The following is a 20,213-nucleotide window of genomic DNA, read 5'->3' as shown; positions in this document are numbered from 1 at the left end:
CACTCCATGCCCCCACCACTCTCTGGGTAAAGAACCCACCCCTGACATCTCCCCTATACCTTCCACCCTTCACCTTAAATTTATGTCCCCTTGTAACACTCTGTTGTACCCGGGGAAAAAGTTTCTGACTGTCTACTCTATCTATTCCTCTGATCATCTTATAAACCTCTATCAAGTCACCCCTCATCCTTCGCCGTTCCAACGAGAAAAGGCCGAGAACTCTCAACCTATCCTCGTACGACCTACTCTCCATTCCAGGCAACATCCTGGTAAATCTTCTCTGCACCCTCTCCAAAGCTTCCACATCTTTCCTAAAGTGAGGCGACCAGAACTGCACACAGTACTCCAAATGTGGCCTAACCAGAGTCCTGTACAGCTGCAACATCACCTCACGACTCTTGAATTCAATCCCACTGCTAATGAACGATAATACTCCATAGGCCTTCTTACAAACTCTATCCACCTGAGTGGCAACCTTCAAAGATCTATGTACATAGACCCCAAGATCCCTCTGTTCCTCCACCTGACTCAAAACATTATGTTTTGGTTGGCAGTCAATGGCTGGAGGTGTGCCTCAGGGATCAGTGTTGGGTCCTCAATTGTTTACAATTTACATAGATAATTTAGAGTTGGGGACCAAGGGTAGAGTGTCAAAGTTTGCAGATGACACTGACATAAATGGTAGAACAAAGTGGGCAGAGGACACTGAAAGTCTGTGGAGTAATATAGATAGGTGAAGTGAGTGGGCAAGGGTCTGGTAGATGGGAGTACAATGTTGGTAAATGTGAAGTCATCTATTTTGGTCGGAATAACACCAAAATGGATAATTTTTTTAAATGGTGAAAAATTGTAGCATGCTGCTGTGCAAAGGGACCTGGGTGTCCTTGTGCATGAATCACAGAAAGTTTGTTTGCAGGTGCAGGAGACAATTAAGAAGGCAAATGGAGTATTGTCCTTCATTGCTAGAAGAATGGAATTTTAAAACCGGGAGGGAGCTGCAGCTTTATAGGGTGTTGGTGAGGCCGCACCTGGAGTATTGTGCACACGTTTGGTCTCCTTACGTGGGAAAGGATGTACTGGCTCTGGAGGGGGTGAAGAGGAGGTTCACTGGGTTGATTTGGAGAGTTGGCTTATAAGGAGAGGCTGAGTAGACTAAGACTATACTTATTTGAATTTTGAAGAATGGGGGGGGAATCTTACAGAAAGATATAAAATGACGAAGAACATAGGTAAGATAGAAGCAAGGGAGGTTGTTTCCACTGGCAGTGAAACTAGAACGAGGGAGCAGAGCCTCAAAATTAAGGGGAGCAGATTTAGGAATGAGTTGAGAAGGAACTTCTTCACCCAAAGGGTTTTGAATCAGTAGAATTCCTTGCCGAGTAAAGAGGTTGAGACTACCTTGTTGAATATTTTTAAGGCAAAGTTAGATAGATTTCTAAAGGCTAAAGGAATTTCGGGTTATGGTGGAGCTGAGTCCACAAAAAGATCGGCCATGATCTTATTGAATGGTGGAGCATGCTCAAAGGGCCAGATGCCGACTGCTCCTATTTCTTCTAAGTTGTTCTGTTTCTCTTTCTATAGATGGTGTGACCTTCTGACTTTCTCCAGAATGTTCTGCATTGATTTGAGATGTGCCATAATGATCCCTTCAGTGTGTGGGAGGCGCTGTATCATTGTCACTGCACTAATGGGGATATGTTTCAATGATCCCTCCATGCCACAGGGGGTGCTGTGTGGCAGTCACTACACCATTCGTGATATGTTGTAATGATTCCTCCAGTGCACAGGCGGCGCTGTAACAGATCATTGCTGCAGTAGTGATGCGTTGTAATGATCCCTCCAGGCCGCGAGAGGCGCTGTAACACGTCACCGTACCAATGGCGATGTGTTGTAATAATCCCTCCAGGCAGCAGGAGGCGCTGTGAGCTACCGGAAGCGGGTGCCGGTTGCTTGGTGACGGTATCCGGTGGCTGGTCTGGGCCTGAGTGAGCGGGAGCCGCATGGAGAGTTCAGGGTGAGCGGCAGAGGCAGAGTCCGAGTACTGGGACCCCGCAGCTGCAGGGTCTCCGCCGCCTGCTGGCCCCAATGGTTTTCCTCAGGTGTTTCCCGCCCCCGGCCGAGGGAGTCCGGCTCCAACAGCCCGAGATTGCAGCGGTGCTTGACGGCAAGGGCCTGGGCACAGGCACCTTGTACATCGCCGAGAGGTGGGAGTGGGAACCGGCCACTCGAAATACTGGGGGGGGGGCGAGGCGAGTGGGGGTGAAGCGAGGGGGGAGGGGGGGGAGGGGGAGGGTGCGAGGTGGGGGGGAGGGTGCGGGGGGGGGGGTATGAGGTGGAATGTGAGGGGGAGGGGGAGGGGGGTATGAGGTGGAATGTGAGGGGGAGGGGGGTATGAGGTGGAATGTGAGGGGGAGGGGGGTATGAGGTGGAATGTGAGGGGGAGGGGGGTATGAGGTGGAATGTGAGGGGGAGGGGGGTATGAGGTGGAATGTGAGGGGGAGGGGGGTATGAGGTGGAATGTGAGGGGGAGGGGGTGCGAGGTGGAATGTGAGGGGGAGGGGGGTGCGAGGGGGAGGGGGGTATGAGGTGGAATGTGAGGAGTAGGGGGGCGCAGGAGGGAAAGTTTTGACAATGTGGGGAGGAGAAAGAGTGTAGGGCCAGGGAGAGGACAGTTGGGTTGTGGGAAGGGGAGGGAGGTTGAGGGTATGGGGAGTGATGAGTTGTAGGGAAGGGAATTATAGAATCTTTACAGTGTCAAAACAGGCCACTTGGCCCAGCAGGTCCACACCAAATCTCTGAAGAGTATTCCTACCCTATTACTCTACATTTACCCTGGATGAATGTGCCTAATTTATTCCTGAACACTCTGGGCAATTTAGCATGGCAATTCACCTGGGAAAGGGTGCGAGTGTCAAGAGAGTGGGGGTGTGGTGAAGGGAGTGAGCTGGAAGGGGGCGTGGAGAGGGGAAAGATTGAGGGGGAGTGGAACAGTGGTAAGGATGGAGGGGTGAGTGTGAGCGGGAGGGGAGGTGTGAGGAGAGGGGAAGGGTGTGAGGATAGGAAAAAGTTGAGAAAGGAGTGAGGGAAGTTGGATTGTGGGAAGGGATGTGAGAGTAAATGGAGCGAAATGTTGTGGGAGGTAGGGTGAGGGGAAGGGAGGGTGTGGGAGAATAGGAGAAAAGTGATGAAGGGGGCAGAAAAAGTCAGAACATTTTAAATTTGGTGTTGAAGGGAGATAGTGAGGACTGCAGAAGAATAGTGGAAAGGGGTTTGGGGACAAAGACTGGAGGGAAGGCAGGGAATAAAGGGTGTTGGAGGGAAACATGGATTGAATTGATTGTAAATGGTTTTGAGTGAACTGAGGGGGAAGCAATGGTGTTGAGTGAGTATGGAAGGTCATAGAGATGTACAGCATGGAAATTGACCCTTGGGTCCAACTCGTCCACGTCAATCAGATATCCTAAATTAATCTAGTCCCATTTGCCAGCATTTGGCCCATATTCCTTTAAACACCACCTATTCATATAAGGATTCAGATGCCTTTTAAATGTTGTAATTATGCCAGCCTTCATCACTTCCTCTGGCAGCTCATTCCATACATGCACCAACTTCTGTGTGAAAACATTGTCCCTTAGGTCCCTTTTAAATCTTTCCACTCTCACCCTAAACCTATGCCTTCTAGTTCTGGTCTCTCCCACCCCTTGTCTATTTATCCTATCCATGCCCCTCATGATTTTATAAACCTCTAGTCGCCCCTCAGCCTCCAGTGCCTCAGGGAAAACAGCCCCAGTCTCTTCATCCTCTCCCTGTAGCTCCAACCCTGGCAACATCCTTATAAATCTTCTCTGAACTCTTCCAAGCTTCACAACATCCTTCCAAAAGGAAGGAGACCAGAATTGCATGCAATAAGCGGGAGTAAGGAGAAGGAAATTTTGAGAGTGGAAGGAAAACAGGGAGAGATAGAAGAGGGTGCAAGTAGGGACAGTTGGAAAAGGACAGAGGAGACACAAACTTCCAAAATGACCTGTCTACTCCAAGCTTTGTCACATCAAGCTGTTACCAGAAGGACAGAGGAAATGCCTCAAGGACATTCTCAAAGCAATATCTACACTGACTTACCAGGAATTCTTTGCCCAAGCTCTGGAGAAGAAAAACCTACAAAAAGTCCAGTCATTTTAAAGTCTTCCAGTTGGAGGCCAAATGCAAACAGCAGAAGGAGGGTGCAAAAATTTGAGCATCCCACCACTTTACTCCTGCAGTTTCTTCATTCTGCTACAGAATGTGCAGATCCAACATTGGACTGGTTAGTTACTTCAGGACCCACAATATCAAAGAAGTAAGTCATCCTTAATCCCAAGGAAGAAATACGAAGAAACCTACGAAGAAATACCAAGGAAGACAGGAAAAGGGTCGCGGTTGGGAGGTACTTCACAGGAACATTATCAAAAATTTGAAGAAATTGGGTCAGGTTCCAATAACTGAGACAGAGCTTTTAAGAAGTGCATTGAAGATTTGGAGGGAGAGAATTCCAGAGCTTGGGTATAATGGACTGCAGGCACAGCTGCCAGTGGTGCAGTATTTATAATTAGGCATGCAGAAATCTCAGTGGGTTTTGAGGCTGGAGATTAGAGATGGGGAGAGACAAATGCATGGAGGGACTAAAGTGAATATCTTGTTTGACTGGAAACCAATGAGTGTGGTTGATAGGTGAAGGGCATTTGTTATGAGTTTTCACATGAGTGGCAGAGTTTTGACTGACCTTATTTATGGAAGTTAGAATGTAGTTGTCCAACTGGAATGTATTGGAAAAGTTGAATATTTGGGTAACTTGGCACAGATTACAGTTTCAGCAGTAGATGATCTGAGACGGGGATGAATTCAGGTAATGGTACAAAGATGGAAGGAGCTGGTCATTACAAACAGCACAAATTTGAAGTTGGAAGTTCACCTTTAGAGACCAGGATTGGAAACAGACTGGTTCAATATCTGACCTTTGCCAAGAGAGGGAGGAATGGGAGCAGTAGCTAAGGAATAGCATTTGGAATGGGGGACAAAAACAACAAGGGCCCTCTACATTTTGTCATTTAATTAAATGATTAGGATGCGAGCATAAGAGGTACAGTTAGAAAGTTTGCACATGCCACCAAAATTGGAGGTGTCGTGGACAGCGAAGAGAGTTACCTCCGATTACAACAGGATCTGGACCAGATGGGCCAATGGGCTAAGAAGTGGCAGATGGAGTTTAATTCAGATAAATGCAAGGTGCTGCATTTTTGGAAAGCAAATCTTAGCAGGACTTATACACTTAATGGTAAGGTCCTAGGGAGTGTTGCTGAACAAAGAGACCTTGGAGCGCAGGTTCATAGCGCCTTGAAAGTGAAGTCGCAGGTAGATAGGGTAGTGAAGAAAGCGTTTGGTATGCTTTCCTTTATTGGTCAGAGTATTGAGTACAGGAGTTGGGAGGTCATGTTGCAGCTGTACAGGACATTGGTTAGGCCACTGTTAGAATATTGCGTGCAATTCTGGTCTCCTTCCTATCAGAAAGATGTTGCAAAACTTGAAAGGGTTCAGAAAAGATTTACAAAGATGCTGCGGGGCTGGAGGATCTGAGCTACAGGGAGAGGCTGAACAGGCTGGGGCTGTTTTCCCTGGAGCGTCGGAGGCTGAGGGGTGACCTTATGGAGGTTTACAAAATTGAGGAGCATGGATAGGATAAATAGGCAAAGTCTTTTCCCTGGCATCAGGGAGTCCAAAACTAGAGGGCATAGGTTTAGGGTGAGAGGGGAAAGATATACAAGAGATCTAAGGGGCAACTTTTTCACACAGAGGGTGGTATGTGTATGGAATGAGCTGCCAGAGGAAGTAGTGGAGGCTGGTCCAATTGCAACATTTAAGAGGCATTTGGATGGGTATATGAATAGGAAGGATTTGGAGGGATATGGGCCGGGTGCTGGCAGATGGGACTAGATTGGGATGGGATATCTGGTAGGCATGGACGGGTTGGACCGAAGGGTCTGTTTCCATGCTTTACATCTCTGACTCTATGACCTGAATGTCAGGTAAACAGTCCAAAAATGTTAACAGTCCAGGAAGTGTATGATGAATGGGATGTTGCCAGTTTACATGCAGAATTCAAAACGTTGCGCCTTTGGGCAATGTCTGTGAGGGGTAACGTATAGAAAATTGGGGTGGGGATTAAAGGTAATTCTTGGGGATACCACAGCATAAAGATGTGGGAGCAGGAAGGGAAATGAGCGCAACAAGTGATTTGCTGGCTTAATTTGGTAGATAGGACTTGAGCTGAAAATGTGTTGCTGGAAAAGCGCAGCAAGTCAGGCAGCATCCAAGGAACAGGAGAATTGGCATTTCGGGCTCATGCCCTTCTCGTCGATTCTCCTGTTCCTTGGATGCTGCCTGACCTGCTGCGCTTTTTCAGCTCAGATCTCCAGCATCTGCAGTCCTCACTTCCTCCTCCTAGATAGGACTTGACCCTGGTAAGAACAGTCCCACCCAGAGAGACAGTAGAGGAGGTGGGTTATGGTCAAGAACTGCAGTTTTGATGAGTAGGAAAGGTCTCACAGAATGTCATTTGTAACTTTGATAATTTTGCTATTGCATTGGAGCATAGTACAGTACAGGCTCTTCGGCCCTTGGTATTGTGCTAACTTTTTATCCTACTCTAAGACCCAACTAATGTACATACCCTTCATTTTACTATTATCCATGTGCCTGTCCAAGAGTCATTTAAATGTCTGCGTGGGTTTCCTCCGGGTGCTCCGGTTTCCTCCCACAGTCCAAAAATGTGCAGGTTAGGTGAATTGGCCGGGCTAAATTGCCCGTAGTGTTAGGTGCATTAATCAGGGGTGAATGTAGGGGAATGGGTCTGGGTGGGTTGGTCTTCAGGTCGGTGTGGACTTGTTGGGCCGAAGGGCCTGTTTCCACACTGTAGGGAATCTAATCAATGTATCTGATTCTCTATTACCAGCACTGGTAGTGCATTGCACACACTCATCACTCTGTAAAGAACCAACCTCTGACACCTCCCCTAAACCTTCCTCCAAACGCCTTAAAATTATCCCCCCTTGTGATAGCCATTTTTGTTCTGGGAAAAAGGTCTCTGACTATTCACTGTCTATGCCTCTCATCATCTTGTACACCTCTATCAAGTTGCCTTCCACCCTCCTTTGCTCCAATGAGAAAAGCCTTAGCTTCCTCAACCTTTCAACATAAGACATGCCGTCCAGTCCAGGTAGCGTACTGGTAAATCTCCTTTCCTCCCATCTCTAAAGCTTCCATATCGTCCTCATAATGAGGCGTCCAGAACTGAACACAGTGTTCCAAGTGTGGTCTCATCAGCGCTCTATAGAGCTGCAGCATAACCTCACAGCTCTTAAACTCAATCCCCCTGCTAATGAAAGCCAACACACCTATCAACTTGGTTGGCAACTTTGAGGGATCTGAGGATATGGACCCCAAGTTTCCTCTGTTCCTCCACACTGCCACTGAGCTCCAGGCTGAATACTTTGCATCTGCTGCCACCCTCTGTCTTCTCTGGGCCAGCCAGTTCTGTATCCAGACAGATAGGTTTCCCCTTATCCCATGTCTCCTTATTTTCTGAATGAGCCTACCATGGGAAACCTTATCAAATGCCTTGCTAAAATCCATGTACACCAAATCCACTGCTCTACCTTCATCAGTGTGTTTTGTCACATCTCAAAGAACTCAATCAGGTTTGTGAGGCATGACCTGCCCCTCAAAGCCATGCTGACTATCTCTAATCAAACTATGGTTTTCCAAGTAATCATAAATCCTGTTTATCAAAATCCTCTCCAATAATTTGTCCACCACAAATGTAAGACTGACTGGTCTGTAATTCCCAGACTTATCTCTATTCCCTTTCTTGAACAAGGGAATAACATTTGCCACCCTCCAATCATCTGGCACTACTGCAGTGGACAGTGAGGACACAAAGATTATCGCCAAAGGCATAGCAATCTCTGCCCTTGCTTCCTGTAATAACTGGAGGTATATACCATTTGGCCTTATCTTCTTAACGTCAACCTGTTCTAGCATACCACCTATTTCACACTGTCTTCACAAACGACAAGGTCCCTCTCAGTGAATACTGAAATAATGTATTCATTAAGGACCTCCCGTAACTACTCCGCTCCGGGCACAAGTTTCTTCCACTATTCCTGATCGGCCCTACCCTCACTTTGGCCATCCTGTTGTTCTTCACAAAGGGAGCAAAAGGATTCCAACTTGGACCTCTGGGAAAGGGTGTTAAAATGGGGCACGAAGAGCAATCAAGGAAAGTAAGAGGGCATAAAAAGCAGGGGTAATAGGTGGGTTTAGAATGGCAGGTTCAAAGTAGGATAGAGAATAGAAAAAGATAGAATTCCTAGAAACAGTCCCCTTGGCCCAACAAGTCCACGCCAACCCTCCAAAGAGTAACCCATCCAGACCCATTCCCCGAACCTATTAACTCTATATTTATCTCTAACTAATGCCCCTAACTTACACATCCCTGAACACTATCCGCAATTTAGCATTGCCAATTCACTTAAATTGCGCATCTTTGGATTATGGGAGGGAACTCAAAGAGAGTCAGGGAGAATGTGCAAACTCCACACACAGTCGTCTAAGGCTGGAATTGAACCCGGGTCCCTGGCGTTGAGGCAGCAGTGCTAAGCACCGAGCCACCGTGCAGCCAGGAGAGGTTCAATAGTAATGGAGTGAGTCGAGTTGGTTGCTGCGAGAAGAGAGGTGGTGGTATTGGAGTGGTTGTCAGCGGTGCCTTGTGCAGTACATTATTCAGTTTTTGTTTCCAGATTATACAAAGATTAAGATGTGTGTAGGAAGTTGTTGCCTTCCTACAGTACTGACATGTGCTTCAGTTTTGAGTCTCAACTCCTTGGCCTGTTATATGGCGAAATTCTGTTCTGACCAGCTTTAATTTGAGAACAGGAGGAAGTCCTGTTCAACCTGACAAATGGCTGTACTTAATCTTAACTACATTGCCTGATCAAAGTCGTCTCAGTTTTGAAATTTTCAATTAACCCCTGGATTCAGCAATTTTTCAGGGCAGACAGTTCCAAATTTCCACTCCTCTTTGTAAAGAAGTGCTTCCTGACATTACTTTGAATGGCCAAGTTGTAATTTAACATTATGCCCCCCCTTGTTCTAGACTCCCTCACTAAGCAAAATGGTATGCATCAAACATGAGGTCACTCCTTTCTCTACTCCAGAACACACAAGTAATTTGTTTACAACCTGTCCTTGTCATTTAATCCTGTTAGCCTCTGTGATATTCTGGTGAACTTTGCTTTCTTATTGGCTTAGAATTTAAATGCAAATTACCATTTAAATCAAAGATTCTCTTTAAAAATAAGAGGGGCTTTAAAATCTCGGTGTGTTCCTGTCTGTCGGCCGCTTCAATTTTCCGTGTTTAGAGACAAAAACAATTGTAGATGCTGGAATCCAGCGTAGATAGGACCAGCAAGCCAAGCAACGTAGTGAGGTGGAGAAGTCAACATTTCAGGTGTAACCCTTCAGTTTGGCAGGCATCACTACAATTGAAAATTTGCACTTGATATTCAGACCTGTGCGCAGCTGTTATCTATCTATACATTTTCATCCTCTGTTTCTTTGCTTAATGGATCAGGCACTTGACTCTACAGAGTTTGTGTGGGGTTAGTAGGTTGCTGCTTGATCATGGTCATCTGATTGGGAGTTTCTATGTGAATAACTTGTCTCTGTTCTGCTATATCCCAGCTCCTAGCATATGCAATGCATGCATAACAGTGCAGCTTCTTGCCCTAGGCAATTGTCTTTGGACCAATTTTCACACTAAAACCAGGGAATGGGATGCTGTCCTGTTCTTGGAATCTGTCCAGACTGTACAGTTTACCATAACTCTTGTGTAAAGGTTAAATGGATTCTTATTTGGCCTGGAGACTAGGTTCACATTTTGCTGTTCAGAGGCTCATGCAACTCTCAGCTGATGGAAGTCCAGTAAAGATCCTCCTTTTGAATGCTAATGTTGTTCGAGGACACAGTGCAATCTGCATGAGTTTCCCACAGTCTGCAATACCCCTCTTCCTGCCCAATTTTCTCTCCAAATGTGAGTAGACTGCAGCATTGCCCCCTCCTCTGTTGTATAGACCCAAGCAGTGTGAATTAACAAGCAATTTCACCATATCTCATCCTTACCTTAATCTCTCACAATCCCACGTTGTGCCATGTCACTCCAATTTTGCGTATCCATAACCCGGGTTTCCATCTGTTTGGTGGCATTGGCCACAAATGGAGCCCCAAAACCAATGTAGATCGAGGCTTACATCACCAAGAAAAGTCGTTCAGCTCATCCATGCCGTCATCTGTTGGAGTTCAAGACTTTGTGCTTTATGAGTGAGTGTGTATTGATATTTCACCCCCCCCCCCAACTGTCACTTTAGGGAGGTATGTCTGACATCCTGTACCTTATCCAGTAACCCTAACTGTTCTCTCATCTTCCGACTGGTTTCTGTTAACTGGCCATGTTCCACTTGATTTAAGTTCAGTCACGTTTGGTGAATATCATTGACATTTGGTGGTTTGTATTTTTCTTTCCCCACATCTCAATACCCAGGACCTACACCATAACAGCAACTTTGCCTTTCATCCTGGTCTGTGTAGAAATCTTTTTGTTGCACACAGTTAGTGACACGTGAGCGTCAGCTTTGCGTTTAAATTGACAGTTGCTATTTGAAAGCTGTTCTTTTTACCTTCGTGTATTTTTTCCTCTTCATTTGAAGTGAAAGATATTCACACTAAAGAATGAAAAAAATTTTTTTTCAAGGCAGCCATTGCCAACATCAAATGCAGGTTATGTGTAAGCATGTGTATACTCCCCGTTATATTCCTAAATCAGGTCAGTGGTTATGCTGGTTCCCATTGTGCTGACTATGCCTGATTTGGTGTTCAATAGCAGCGAATTATACAAAAGCAGTGAGTGTGTATTTTGCCAATTTGGCTGTCAGCATTATTGAACGTCAAAGCCTGTACAGGACAACATTGCCAAAAATACCTTTACCTCTTCACCAACTTGTAATGACCCGTGTGTCCCCAAGTAAATACAGAATGACAGGTGACATTAAATGCCATTGAGGTGAGCAGCCTACCTTTGTGCCTTAATAGCAACCAGCTTCAACCATGAATTATAAAATCTGTATGGTATAAGATAGTCATTCTGTGACTTGATCTCCAGACTGCTTAAGAACCCCAATTCTTCCAAATGACTGCCTCTAGTTTCTTCACGTCAGTGTTTAATGAAGAGTTTTTTTTGGCACTAGGTAGTTCTCCACTGGGAATTTAAGATTGCTGTTGTATACACTCAGAACAATCAGAATGCCATTATGGATCATACAGTACAGACAGGTCTTCTAAAGTGTTTGGAGAAAATGACTGTGATCTGGGAACTTTATGCCAAAATGGAAGAAAGTTCTACATCTCTTTAGTGCCTTTCGCAACCTCCAGTCATCCTGAAAGGACCTAATAGCTAATGAAGTATTTTTGAAGTGTGGTTACTTTGGCGAAGTCTGTAGGAAATGCAGCAACCTAGTTTATGTTGAAATTATGATGTAATTATCACGCAGGTAATTAGTTTTAAATGATATTGGCTGAGGAATAAATTGGCCAGGATGCTGGGGTGTACTTCTATGCTCTTCAAAACAGTTTGAGAGGTCAGATGGAGCATGACTGATGAAGGTAGTACCTCTGACAGTGCAGCACTCTCTCAGTATACTGTGCTCCCAGTTATATGTCCATTTTTCTTTGCAATTGGAATTGTAAGGTATTTTTTATCAAAATAAATTTACACTTTATGGCAAACTGGATAGCAGTTTTCAGGAATCCAGACTAAACTTTCCTTTCTCATTTAGTCCAGTTTATACCTCATCTGCAATCAAGGCAGTTTAGTCAGTGCATCCATAGCAAAGTCTCTTCGATCTTAATGAATGGTGAAGTAGGCTTGAGGGGCTGACTGGCCCTCCTATTCCTATTTCTTATGGTCTCATGCTACACAAAGGATAATAGTGAACCTATCTGGCCACAGCTGTCCACTACCTGACTATACTATTCCATTGGTAATTCTGGACAAAATCATGTTGTTTAATCTCAGAACAATGCAGCGCAGAACGAGGCCTGACAGTTCATCATGACTGTGCCAGCACGTTTGGAGAGCAATCGAGCTAGTGTCACTCTTGTTTTCGTCACACGTCCCTGGTATTTTTGCTCCTTCAGGTATTTATTCAATATATTTGAAGTCTGTCATATCCATTACCTGTTTTGGCACTACATTCCAAACCCTAACCGTTCCTCACATGAAATACTTTCCTCTTGTCATTTCTGGTTCTTATGCTATTTAATAGTGAGCTGAGCCCTATAGTTATTAAGTTGGTGGCGACAGTTTGATTTATTCAATTCTGCTAACTGTGTGGAGTTTGCACGTTCTCCTCGTGTCTGTGTAGTTTATGCTGGTTGCAGCAGTTTCCTCGCACAGTCCAAAGAACTGGTCATGCTATATTACCCATAGTGTTCAGAAATGTGTCAGATGGGTGGATAATGGTAAACATGGGAATAAGGTAGGAGACTGAATTTGGGTGGGATGCTCTTCAGAGTGTCAGTGCAGAATCCATGTACCAAATGACCTATTTCTGCACTGTAGGGATTCTATTGAGTCTATCCAACCTAATTTAAATCCTATATGGTTTTAAATACTACTATCAAATCTCCTCTTAGCCTCCAAGTTTTTAACGTGAGTAGATCTAGTTTCTCCAGTCTAAGGGTGTAACTGTAATCCTGCTTTGAAGGTATTGTGATAAAACTCTTCCGTGACCATTCTCAGCTTTTTAATGCCTCTACTAGAAATACTTTGGACCACTATAGGGATTGGAGGTTTTGCATTGCTGCTGGAGACATGCTGTCTGCAACCGAGCATCAATGGCTCAGAATCGATCTTACCATTTGACTGAATGAAAACGAAGTCCTTGCAATGCCAATATTGATAACAAAACATGAGCACTGCCAAGGGCTGTTGTAAAAGGATTATTATCATTAAAGCAGCTAGCCCACTATCCTGAAGGTCACCCAACAGGATTGAAAAGTGGGGGGAGAAAGCTGAGTAAATCAAGAGAGATGTACTCTGTCCATTTTGGGTTTTTAAGATTGCAGCTTAGAGTTTTATAGGAACATCCACCGTTTCAGGGACTGAAAAAGAATGACTTGGAATAAGACCCAGTGCAATGAGTATTGACCAGTTTAGGATAGGTGTCCTGCTTCACTATCTTAGCAAAAGAATAATTCTGTCTCTGGTGCTAAAACTGGCCTTTTATGCTGGGGTTTTAGGGGCATTAGTTGCTGTTTGAGTAGGCCCTTCTCTGTGCCCATAATGCAAAATCTCATACACCATTTCTAGAATGGTGTATGATACTTTGCATGTTACAGAATGAGCATCACTAATAAAACGGACTTGCATTTATGTGACACTGTTTAATGTCTTGCAAGATATAGAAAATATGGAATTGAGAAAATTGCAGTAAGCTCCCACAAACAGCAATCTGCTCTTCAGTATGATTTATTTTTGTCCTGTTGTTGAGACCAGGACATTGACGTTCAGTCCCTACTCCTCTTCAAAATAGTGTCCTGCAATCACATGCCCACCTGAGGGGACAGACTGGTCTTTACTTAATACCTCAACCAACAAGTGACACTTCTGATAGTGCCACACTCCTTCAGCACTGTACTTGGAATGTCAACCTAGATGTAGGTCAAGGTTAGAGTGGTGCTGGAAAAGCACAGCAGGTCAGGAGGGCTTTTGCCCAAAACATCAATTTTCCTGCTCCTTGGATGCTGCCTGACCTACTGTGCTTTTCCAGCACCACTCTAATCTTGAGTCTAATCTCCAGCATCTGCAGTACCCACTTCAACCTAGATGTATACTCAAGTCCTCGAATGGAACTTTGAACTCTCAAACTTCTGACTTGGAGGCAAGAATGTTACCAACTGAGCTATGGTAGGATTCACTCCCAGGTCTCGAGAACATTGCCTGGTTCTCTGGTTTACTAATCCAGGAATAATACCATTAAACTTTCATCTCCCTAGCGTGCATTAACTCAGAGGTAATAGTTTGCCCTTTCAGGAAAATAGTAACATTATTCTGTTCTCATAGTTTGTTATTTCCAAAACCTCGAGTCATAAACTTGTAACTTGTTGATTTATGGAATCACTGTAAAACCTGACACTAACTTTGAACACTCCTTAGGTTTTTTTTTGTAGAAACATTTTGCTTGCTGTACTTCTCTGTGCAACCTGTTGGATCAACACACCTGCCCTTATTTTAAAATTCTATTTTATTCTGATTTTTCAGCCGACTGTCTTGGTTTGATGGGTCTGGAATGGGATTTTCTTTGGAATATCCAACCATTAGCTTACACGCTGTGTCTAGAGATGTGACTGTCTATCCACAGGAGCACTTGTATGTGATGGTGAATGCCAAGTTAGGAGGTGAGACTTGTCTTTGTTTTTTTAATCGGGGTGGGGTGGGGTGGGGTGGGGGGGGGGGGGGGAGATATTTGGTAACTTTGTCTCTAGAATTCAGTGACAGGATTCCAGTAATTGTTCTGAACAATTCTCGATGTTTGAACATGGTGAGAGTTGCAGCTTAACGCATCTTTCCTCCTGCTGTGATGACGTTTCAGACTGGAGAAGGCTTTCTAGTCTAGCAATTTCCAACTTCCGTCCCAATGGGTGTGCCTTATCTGGTTTAAGTCTACCTTTCTAATTTGTCCAATCACCTGGTGTGGATCATGTGTCTGGTGGCACTGGTATCTCACTGGTGAGTAAACTCTAAATCTAATAATCCACACTGATTCCTGGGATGAAGGGTGAAATCCTCCTCCTGGGATGGAGGCCAGTATCTCATCGCCAAGTCACCCTTTGTTTACATGTGCACTGTACACTGGCTGTGGCCAGCCAGCTCAGAGTCAGTCTCTTAACTGAGGAGAATCCCCTATTGGTTTTTCTTGTGTAGGTGTCAGACACAGTGAAAAACAACATGTATAAAGCTTTATTTATATTCCACCACCAGAAAGAAAGGAAACACCTAAGTGGCCAGTGACGAACAGTGCCCTTAATCCCCTGTTGTATTTTTTCTTTTTGTTTCACAGTGTCCTAAACTGAGGAGACTCTAAATCTCCTGGTTATTTTTTTCCTCTGTCTCCCCCACACTACCTCCTAATAGCAATGGTGTTTAAAATTTCCTCAGCACTCGTGATGTGTGTATGTACGGGTGTGAGACACAGTGAAAGACAACAGGTGTACAAATCTTTATTCAGTTTCCACCATCAGTAAGAAAGGAAACACCCAAGTGGCCAGTGATAAGCAGTGCTCTTAATACCCGTGTGTTTTCTTTTACCCGCACTACTGCCTAACAGCAGTAGTGCTTATTTATTCCCCAGCACCCATGTTGTGTGTGTGCAGGTGAAAGACACAAGGTGCACGAATCTTTATTCAGTTTCCACCACCAGGAATAAAGGAAACACGCAAGTGGCCAGTGACAAGCAATGATCTTAATCCCCGTTTTTCCTTCTTCTCCGCCGCAGAGCACACTGGATGTGGGCAGCTAGGTCAGGGTTTGACCTCTCCTCTTGATACAAACAAAGGAGAGTCCTTCCACACATTGGTCCAGCTTCCTCAGAGGCAGCTCTGAGTGAATAGAATCTCTGATGCTCATTTTTTTTTCCTTTTTTTTAAAAAGAGTGAACAGAACCTTTGACACTCCTGTTTTTTAATTTTTTTTTTATTTTTACTTTTGATAACCCCCACACTACTGCCTAACCGCAGTAGTGCTTTTTTTTCCCCCAGCACCCATGTTGTGTGTGTGGATGTGAGAGTGAGACACAAGGTGCACCAATCTTTATTAAGTTTCCACCACCAGGAAGAAAGCAAATACCCGAGTGGCCAGTGTCAAGCAATGATCTTCATCCCCGTTCGTTTTTTTGTTTTGTTTTTTTTTCCCCCCAGCACCCATGTTGTGTGTGCATAGGTGTGAGACACACAGTGAGAGAGACAAGGTGCATGAATCTTTATTCAAATTTCCACCACCAGGAAGAAAAGAAACACCCGAGTGGCCAGTGACAAGCTGTGCTCTTAATCCCTGTTTGCTTTATTTCCTACATTCACTCCTATTTATTTATTTTAAAAGAAAAATTTTTCCACACCACTGCCTAACTGCGGTAGTGCTTATATTTCCCCAGCACCCATGTTGTGTGTGCGCAGGTGTGAGACAGTGAAAGACACAAGGTGCACGAATCTTTATTCAATTTCCACCACCAGGAAGAAAGGAAACACCCAAATGGCCAGTGACAAGCTGTGCTCTTAATCCCTATTTGTTTTCTTTTAAGAACCAATCGAGGTAGAATTCTTCTGCACATTGTATACCTTACATCATGAGAGCTGTCCTCTCGGAATCTCCTTTTGCTGAAGACACTCTGTATGAGTAAGAGTCTTCCTATTGCAAACCTTGGGATTCATCCCTTTCAGTGAACGGATCATGTCAACTCTACTTTTCAAAGTTTGATAATATATGAATTTTGTAGATGCAGAAAAGATTGTTTCCCCTTGTGGGAAAGTTGAGGAAATGAGGGCATAATCGCAGAAAAAGGGCACATTTAAGACAGTGATGTGAAATAAACTCCACAGAGTCCTGTCAGCAATCATTTTTTATTTACACATGGAGAACCCATGACATTGATCCAGCTCCCTCAGAGCCAGCTGTCAGAGTGAACAGGATGTCTGACACTCCAGTTTTTTTTGCAGGTGTGAGACACAGTGAGAGACACAAGATGTACGAATCTTTATTCAAATTTCCACCACCAGGAAGAAAGGAAACACCCGAATGGCCAGTGACATTCTTAATCCCCGTTTGTTTTTGTCAGCCTGGCCTTCCTCGTTGGCCCAGGTTAACAGCCACAATCAGGAATCTTAGTCAATGAGATCCACCTGGTTCCAATCACTACAAAGGGGTTGATGGGGAATGGTTGAGCAAGTTGGACTTATCCTTATCAGTGTATAAAAAAATGGGAAGCTCTGAGGAGATTTAACAGGGTAGATGCTGGGAGAATGTTCCCTTTCATAGGACAACCTAGAACTAAGGGCCATCACTTAAAAGTAGGAGGTCTCCCACTTAATGAGGAAATGCGTAGGAATCCCTTTCTCAAAGGGCTGAGAGTCCTGAGAATTCTCCTTGGGCAACAGTGAAGGGTGTGACACTCAATGTATTCAAGCAGAGTTTGACAGATTAACAAGGGAGAAGACAGGAAAGTGGAACTGAAGCGTAGTTCAGCTATGATTTCATTTAGCGGTGGAACAGTTTTGATTCGTTGAAAATCTGTTCATGCTCCAGTTTTGATGGGAGGTTATGCACCACCTATCCTACATTGATAGAAAGCTCTTCATTGGCTATACAGCCCTTCGTAGATGTCTCAAGCTTGTGAAAATTTGTAAATTTTATCAGATGCATAAAGTGGAATACGTAACTCCATGTTATGTACACTATGGGCACCAAAAGTTCACAGATTGAACATCCCTGAGGAAACTTCTCCATCATACCATCTGCTTTCTCGACAAAAATAACTCAAAGAATTGTGGATGCTGGAAATCAGAAGCAAAAATAGAAATTATTGGAAAGACTAAGCAAATCCGGCAGATTCTGTGGCGAGAAAGTAGTGTTAACTTTTCAGGTCCAATGACCCTTCTTCAGAGAACAGAGAAATTAACTCCGCTTTCTCTCCGCAGATGCTACCAAACCTACTGACTTTTTCCAGCAATTTGTTTTTGTTTGCTTCCTCTTCCTCGGCAAACATTTTTATTAAAAAGAAGTCAAGTTGGGTCAGTACTTCGGGTCAATAACCTTCCACACGCCCCACAAAAGTCATTAGCTAAAATATTGACCTGTCCTCTTGACCTACTAAATGGATTCCAGCTGTTTACAGTTTCAGTTTGTCAAATTTGATCATTAAAACAACTGCTAAAACAGTGAAACCTTTGAAATAATGGTGCTTACTTTGCATGCAGCTGAGGAATGTAAAGAAGCAAACATGGATGAAAAGGCACCTGATGGGGTGGAGGTAGAAGATGATGATGATACTGATCCAATCACAGAGGTTCGGTTTGTGCCACTGGATAAATCAGCACGTGAGTATAAAGTTCGAGCAAAAGCCCGCTCCTTTTTCCAATTCTGAAGATGAGTCACATTGGACTCGAAACATTAATTCTCTCTTTCTTGCCACCTATGCTACAGGCCTGCTGATTTTCTCTGTTTCTTTGAGGTCTTTTACCCCATTCCTTTTGATGTCCACCCTATATGGAGAAGTCTTTCTGCCACATCCCCTAAACAGGCTTGTCACCAGTTTGAACCAGTTTTACCCACCTCTGCCCTGCTATATGGTCAAGAGCTTGACTTTACTTTTTTCATTGTTTTTCCAATCTTTTAGCTGCTTTAAATCCCTTCGATTAGATGAGATTTCCTACAGTGTGGACACAGGCACTTTGGCCCAACCAGTCCACACCGACCCTCCCAAGAGTAACCCACCCAGATCCATTTCCCCTCTGACTAATGCATCTGACATTATGGGCAATTTAGCATGGCTAATTCACCTGACTTGCACATCTTTGGACCGTGGGAGGAAACCGGAGCACCAGGAGGAAACCTGCACAGACACGGGGAGAACGTGCAAACTCCACACAGACAGTCACCTGAGGCTGGAATCGAACCTGGGACCCTGGTGCTGTGTGGCAGCAGTGCTAACCACTGAGCCACCATGCTGCACAGTCCATTGTGTCTGCGCTTGTTCTTTAACAGCATATTTTCAATTCGTACCTCTACCATGGTCTCTCCCCATATTCCTATACCTCTGCTTCGCAACCTAAAATTAAAGTATGTAGTGATATTTGTCCTGATCAGTCTCTGCAGCAAAGCACTCTAGTCTTCAAGCCTCCACATAAAATAAGTATCTCCTAATTCTTTGGTTGACTTGTGCTACCATTTTCAATGGATGTTTGCAAGTCCATAACTCCTGAAATGGAGAAATTTGCCTTTATGTGCTTACTCTATCATTAGCTAATCACAACTTTAAAAATGTCTATTACAAAGAAATTGCATTTATAGAATGTATTTTACATTCCCATGTCTTCCCAAATTATTTTTCTAGCTGATTAAGAACTTTGAAGTATAGATACTATCATTAACTAGGCAAAGATCGAACAGCTAGTCTGTCAAACAGAGTTACACAAAGAAAAACAAACTGGACAATGAGATAACTAATACAAAAGTAAAATATTGCAGATGGTAGAAATCCAAAATTTTTTAAATATGTTGGGAAATACTCAAGTCATAGATTCATACAGAGCAAGAAGCATCTGCTGAGAGATACGGAGTTAACATGTCAGATTAAAACGTTAGCATTGTTTCCCTCTGTTGCTGCCTGATCTGTTGAATTTCTCCAACATTTTCTTTTGTCGTTATTTCAATGAGCCATTAGCTTGTCATTGTCACACTGGTGTACCTTGGACTTTGCTGTGTGCGAGTTGCTGTGTGCTGTGGTTCCTGAAGTACTTAATTGGATGTAAAACGCTTTGAGAAGTGCTGAAAGGTTCCATGTAAATGCAAACTGTTTACTGTTCCTTTGCAGTGGAGCCGATGTTTACTGCAATGTGTGACTGCCAAGCCCTACACCCTGACCCAGATGACACTGACTCTGAGAATGATTTTGAAGAGGATGACGAGGAGGGAGAGGAGTATGACGTTGAGGCACATGGTAAGTAAATACTTCCTTCAAGAAAACCAGCTATTTTAGTAATCGAACCAGAAGTATAATTTTCTCTGACTTGTCATTTATGAGGATTTAAAGAACAAAAACCTTGTAGGGTGCAACTTATTGTTTAGCCTTGTCTCATGTTTGTAGCCAGTGCTGTATTATGGAGGCTTGTTACATTTTGGACTATCATTTGCTGAAACTTTTAAAAGCGTTTTTAATTGTCCTTTGGATTTCAAATGTGAGCTGTGTTGCAGTGCATGTGCTGCACTGTGGCACTAAATTACACAAAGTAGTTGGGATTATGGGTCTTTCTGTCACCCTTTCCACTCTGTCACATTCAACCGTAGCTCAAGGGGT

The 20,213-nt window shown here is 44.0% G+C and overlaps 1 protein-coding gene across 1 annotated transcript in view; it reads left to right on the top strand.

Moving 5' to 3' along the window:
* Nucleotides 1-1,961: 1,961 nt before the first annotated feature.
* The window catches only part of clns1a (chloride channel, nucleotide-sensitive, 1A), a 39,078-nt gene continuing 20,826 nt past the window's right edge, over nt 1,962-20,213 (top strand). Inside the window, exons 1-4 of the mRNA XM_072576863.1 lie at nt 1,962-2,204; nt 14,408-14,544; nt 18,115-18,234; nt 19,731-19,856. Of these exons, the coding sequence (XP_072432964.1) occupies nt 2,086-2,204; nt 14,408-14,544; nt 18,115-18,234; nt 19,731-19,856 (502 nt within the window). The 5' untranslated portion in view covers nt 1,962-2,085. The remainder of the gene's footprint in view (nt 2,205-14,407; nt 14,545-18,114; nt 18,235-19,730; nt 19,857-20,213) is intronic.

The sequence above is a fragment of the Chiloscyllium punctatum genome, chromosome 9, assembly GCF_047496795.1.
Source record: "Chiloscyllium punctatum isolate Juve2018m chromosome 9, sChiPun1.3, whole genome shotgun sequence".
NCBI lineage: Eukaryota > Metazoa > Chordata > Chondrichthyes > Orectolobiformes > Hemiscylliidae > Chiloscyllium > Chiloscyllium punctatum.
This window is presented reverse-complemented; position numbering and strand designations above follow the sequence as displayed.